The 6000-nt window shown below is 39.1% G+C and overlaps 1 protein-coding gene across 2 annotated transcripts in view; it reads right to left on the bottom strand.

Annotated features, from left to right (window-relative positions):
* Positions 1–766: 766 nt before the first annotated feature.
* LOC132882272 (FH1/FH2 domain-containing protein 3-like) overlaps positions 767–6000 on the bottom strand; it is a 92309-nt gene continuing 87075 nt past the window's right edge. Inside the window, exons 26-30 of one of the 2 annotated variants that reach the window (XM_060915557.1) lie at positions 5497–5520; positions 4542–4743; positions 2409–2561; positions 2194–2267; positions 767–886 (exon numbers count right to left, since the gene is read on the bottom strand). In XM_060915557.1, coding sequence (XP_060771540.1) covers positions 884–886; positions 2194–2267; positions 2409–2561; positions 4542–4743; positions 5497–5520 — 456 coding nt within the window. In that variant the 3' untranslated portion in view covers positions 767–883. Of the gene's footprint in view, positions 887–2187; positions 2268–2408; positions 2562–4541; positions 4744–5496; positions 5521–6000 lie in introns of those variants that run through there. The other variant, XM_060915558.1, reaches the window with a different exon arrangement.

Here is a 6000-nt window from a genome sequence, read left to right as displayed (position 1 = left end):
TTTTAAACGTCATTAAATTAAAATGTAATACATTTTTACATTACAACAGCATATAATACACAGAAAATATAAACATACTGCATAACAGTTTTAAAGAAGGGCATTTGGAAATTTTGTATAAAACCAACAACATTACAAGTTTTCTTTTCAGGATGATTTGAAATGAAATGCCAACTGTTAACTTACACTTCTATATAGTTCGTTCATTATATATTTGTCCATACATAACCAATATAAATCTTTAATTTCTACCAAAAATCTTCAAAATAATGTGCACAGGATGGTTAAGCTCAATCCTATTGTCCAAAACATTATTACAGTAATATCATACAAGGTTCTTCTTTTTGATGAATTAGAACATAAACATGGTCAAATGTGCTTGATAAAAATAAACAGTAAAATAAAATAAGCATAGAAAAATAAATGGTGAATTACAGCTGTTAATGAAAGGCACTGCTTAAAATCCACATACTGCAGAGAGTGAAAAAGAGGCTGTGTTTCAGGACTCACTTTAATGCACTCTCGGTCACTTTCCCTCGATTGAATCCCTTCAGTCATTGTAAGGGTCATTTCATTACTTTCCCTGAGTTTTAAAGCTGAACACTTTCTAGTGCTTTCAGGACATTTGTTTTTCAAAGTAAAGAAAATCCCTAAAAACAAACAAAAATCCTTGTGTTAAATCCATCAAATAAAAATAAAAATCAGCAAAGAGCTGCTGAAAGTGGGTGCATTCCACAAAGTAAAAGTAATATTATTAAAGGGTTTCTGGAGTATATATAATTATATTCAACCAAAGTTTTCTGAAAACAGAGATTCTTGCAAACAACAATACGGTCTTGCTTGTTTTGCTGTCTGCTTTGACTGTATGATGTCACTGAATCCATCACTACAAAAGGAAAAAACCAACAAATGTTAGGACCAGAAAACCTGAAAAAAAAGAAAAAGACAACAAAAAAAAGTTAAACCTAAAAAGACTATTAGGCTACGTTCACACTGCAGGCTGAAGTGACTCAAATCCGATCTTTTCGCCCATATGTGACCTGTATCCGATCTTTTATTGACAATATGAACGACACAGATCCGATTTTTTCAAATCCGACCCAGGCCGTTTGGATATGTGGTCCTAATTCCGATTCCTATCCGCTCTTTTCATATGCGACTTCAGTCTGAACCGCCAGGTCGCATTCATCCGACTTACACATCATCAACAAGCCACAAACGTCACTATTCTGCGCTGAAGTAGGCGGCGGGTCTCTCAAAAAAAGTTACAACAACATGGCGCATGACTACGGGCGCAGATAGAGGGGGGGGGACTCGTCCCACCCAGATTTAAATTCACCTCGTTCGGTCCCCCCCACTTATAGGGAGGAAAAAACGTCTATGCTGTCTTTCTTTGCATAAGGCAAACCTCACGGAAAAATCAAAAGACTAATTACCATTCGGTTTATTGAGGTGCACAGCAGTGTATACATAGTTGCAACAACTCACATAAAACAAAACAAAGACTGATATTCGGTTGGTTGAGCTGCGCAGACTGCACAGGTTGCGAGCTCGAGCTTGGTTGCTATGGTTACTAACAACAAGTTTGACAAGCATATCGGGGTTGGGGTTGGTTTGCTGGCAGCTTTGTCCCTCCCAGTTTTTTGTCCCCCCCAGTTCAAAAAACGTATCTGCGTCCCTGCGCATGACGTCAATGCGAGGGACGCTTCGGGCTGTGAAGGTTCTGAATCTTCTCAATGGAAGGACGCAGAGGTTATGGAGCTGATTTCCATTTGGGGGGGATACAGCTATTCAAGCTAGACTGGATGGGTCATACCGCAACCGGGCGGTTTTACTTCCGTAAACACTGGCCATGCTCACTGCGTGTGATGTCGTCGTATCCTGCAATGCGCATGCGGAACACTTTTAGGTCGCTTTTCGTTCATACTGAGGATCACATACAAGTCGCATATATTTGTTAATGTGAACGACCTCACAAAAAAATCGGATTTCACAAAAAAATCGGAATTGAGCATTAAGCCTTGCAGTGTGAACGTAGCGTTAGTGCATTGCAATCCTGAATTCAAAAACCAAAACAGTACAAGATACAAAATCTAAACATGCACACTCATACAAAATCCCACACTCAGAGATGGTAACATTGCTACAGTAGGGGTTAGATGTACGTGTTTGTGTAAGGTGATATCTTCACACCAGTATCACAGATGCCTCCAAGCCCAGGGTTTGTGCATCCTCTGAGGTTAAATCATTCTTTAATGTCCTCCTCACTAAGAGAGAAACAGAGAATGAGAGAGAAAGAGATGGATCAGGTTATAATGTAGAATGAGATTTTATTACCACTCCCATTCAGCTCGTACTGACATATCATGTGTAAATTGTGGTTGGCTGGTATGTACATCCTAACATACATGATTTACGGTTGGTGCGCGAGCGTCTCCGTTCACGTGGTTGGTTGCGATCTTGTGAATTCTGTGTAGCCGAACGTACTATTCTTTCCATGATCTCATCAGCAGCAGCATCGGCCATGCCATCTTCATTCGCTGCTCCTAATGCAGTACGACCTGGATGTAACAAGAATATTTTGCTGGTGTGTCAAAAATTTAAAAGGAGTATCAAAACTTTATTTGATAAAATTATGACTTGTACCATCTGTACCTTGAAATCTTGACTCAGAATCTTGCTTCATTTGTACCATCTATCCCTCAGAATCATCTTACCTGTACCATCTATCCCTCAGAATATTGTCTTACCTGTATTATCTATACCTCAGAATCTTGTCTTATCTGTACCAGCTATATCTCAGAATCTTTTCTCACCTGTACCTTCTATCCCTCAGAATCTTGTCTTACCTCTTCCGTCTTTACCTCAGAAACTGTTTTATAATGTATGAGCATTAGTACAACCCCGATTCCAAAAAAGTTGGGACAAAGTACAAATTGTAAATAAACATGGAATGCAATGATGTGGAAGTTTCAAAATTCCATATTTTATTCAGAATAGAACATAGATGACATATCAAATGTTTAAACTGAGAAAATGTATAATTTAAAGAGAAAAATTAGGTGATTTTAAATTTCATGACAACAACACATCTCAAAAAAGTTGGGACAAGGCCATGTTTCCCACTGTGAGACATCCCCTTTTCTCTTTACAACAGTCTGTAAACGTCTGGGGACTGAGGAGACAAGTTGCTCAAGTTTAGGGATAGGAATGTTAACCCATTCTTGTCTAATGTAGGATTCTAGTTGCTCAACTGTCTTAGGTCTTTTTTGTTGTATCTTCCATTTTATGATGCGCAAATGTTTTCTATGGGTGAAAGATCTGGACTGCAGGCTGGCCAGTTCAGTACCCGGACCCTTCTTCTACGCAGCCATGATGCTGTAATTGATGCAGTATGTGGTTTGGCATTGCCATGTTGGAAAATGCAAGGTCTTCCCTGAAAGAGACGTCGTCTGGATGGGAGCATATGTTGCTCTAGAACCTGGATATACCTTTCAGCATTGATGGTGTCTTTCCAGATGTGTAAGCTGCCCATGCCACACGCACTAATGCAACCCCATACCATCAGAGATGCAGGCTTCTGAACTGAGCGCTGATAACAACTTGGGTCGTCCTTCTCCTCTTTAGTCCGAATGACACGGCGTCCCTGATTTCCCTAAAGAACTTCACATTTTGATTCGTCTGACCACAGAACAGTTTTCCACTTTGCCACAGTCCATTTTAAATGAGCCTTGGCCCAGAGAAGACGTCTGCGTTTCTGGATCATGTTTAGATACGGCTTCTTCTTTGAACTATAGAGTTTTAGCTGGCAATGGCGGATGGCACAGTGAATTGTGTTCACAGATAATGTTCTTTGGAAATATTCCTGAGCCCATTTTGTGATTTCCAATACAGAAGCATGCCTGTATGTGATGCAGTGCCGTCTAAGGGCCTGAAGATCACAGGCAACCAGTATGGTTTTCCGGCCTTGACCCTTACGCACAGAGATTCTTCCAGATTCTCTGAATCTTTTGATGATATTATGCACTGTAGATGATGATATGTTCAAACTCTTTGCAATTTTACACTGTCGAACTCCTTTCTGATATTGCTCCACTATTTGTCGGCGCAGAATTAGGGGGATTGTTGATCCTCTTCCCATCTTTACTTCTGAGAGTCGCTGCCACTCCAAGATGCTCTTTTTATACCCAGTCATGTTAATGACCTATTGCCAATTGACCTAATGAGTTGCAATTTGGTCCTCCAGCTGTTCCTTTTTTGTACCTTTAACTTTTCCAGCCTCTTATTGCCCTGTCCCAACTTTTTTGAGATGTGTTGCTGTCATGAAATTTCAAATGAGCCAATATTTGGCATGAAATTTCAAAATGTTTCACTTTCGACATTTGATATGTTGTCTATGTTCTATTGTGAATACAATATCAGTTTTTGAGATTTGTAAATTATTGCATTCCGTTTTTATTCACAATTTGTACTTTGTCCCAACATTTTTGGAATCGGAGTTGTATCACTATGGCTTATGAGTGCATGCATTTGTTTTTTACTTCTGCTGGGTCTTGCCCTTGTCCTTGTGCGTAGTCCCGGTACACCACACATCTCTGTGCTGCTACCCCGCTGGTTTTTTTTCAGTACTGCTTTCATATTTTCATGCTCTGCTGCATCTTCCTCATGGTTCAGTCCCTGTACTTCATTTTTTCTTATAGTAGGGACACTACTGGTGCAGCTGCTTCCAACTCCTTGACTTCTCTGTAGATAAAATAAACACAGAAATCACAAAAAAAGAGTTTATGACCACATTAATGCAGTCAGAACTAGGTTACTAGGTTAACTAGGAACCAGTGAGTAAAATGCTGGATTTCATATCAGCTGAAATAAAATCTGATCTTGGAGATAGCCATCTCTGAACTGAATCTTTGGTGTGGATCATCTGATTTTTAATGACTCTGGTAGAGTAAGGAACTTTACATGTCATGAATCAGATAGCAAAGGCAAGTGTCAAAGATAACAACATGAAATCAGGGGTTGGCCAGATACTGACAATTTGCATCAGGATAAATAAAGGTAGTGTCATTCAATTATAAATGTGTGTGTGGGGAGGGGGGGGGGGGGCAAATAACTACTGTTATCACAGATTTTTCTATCAGATAGATAGATAGATAGATAGATAGATAGATAGATAGATAGATAGATAGATAGATAGATAGATAGATAGATAGAAAAAACTATAAATGTTAAATCCATTTATATTAGCAATTAGTAAATCCATCATAAACCACACAGACAGAACAAGTTGTGCATGCTGAGTACATGCAGATCACATTTCATTAGAAAATGCAATTTGCATGTGGCACACTAAAACATTTCCGTGTGTTAGTGTTAATGTATCAATGAAAAGTGTTAATTAGCAGTCATGGAATTATAACACACACTCAATGTGGCTGTTAACATGTGGAGACAATGTTCACACATGCACACAGAAATGTAGACACACTGTCATACCCCATTCTCTTCTTCTTCATCAGTCTACAGAGCAGAGGAGAGGAACAGGAAGTACAGTAAGAACTGAATCAATAAGTGGATCTAATGTGCATGGATCCTGGATGTTTACAGCTTTCTGATTGGTTAAGGCTAAAAGCCCACACATATGGTTATCTGGTTTGATTTAATATACAGTATATTAAACCTTCCTGTTATATTTACTTTCTTTTTCTTTTTTTACTCTAGATATACATCTAATTTCTTTCAGTATTGTTTACCTTCTCTGTTGTTTTCTTCTAGTTATATATTACTTTAATGGCATTTAGCAGACACTTTTATCCAGAGTGACGTATGACACACCCAGGGCAGCCCAGGGAACAGTAGGGGGTTAGGTACCTTGCTCAAGGGCACTTCAGCCATTCCTGTAGATCCAGGGAATCAAACTGGCTACCATTTGGTCCCAAAGCTGCTTCTCTAATCATTAGCCATGGCAATATATACAGCATATGGTTTTTATTGCTCATG

The sequence above is a fragment of the Neoarius graeffei genome, chromosome 2, assembly GCF_027579695.1.
Source record: "Neoarius graeffei isolate fNeoGra1 chromosome 2, fNeoGra1.pri, whole genome shotgun sequence".
Lineage (NCBI taxonomy): Eukaryota > Metazoa > Chordata > Actinopteri > Siluriformes > Ariidae > Neoarius > Neoarius graeffei.
The sequence above is the reverse complement of the archived record's forward strand: the minus strand, read 5'-3'. Positions and strand labels throughout refer to the sequence as shown.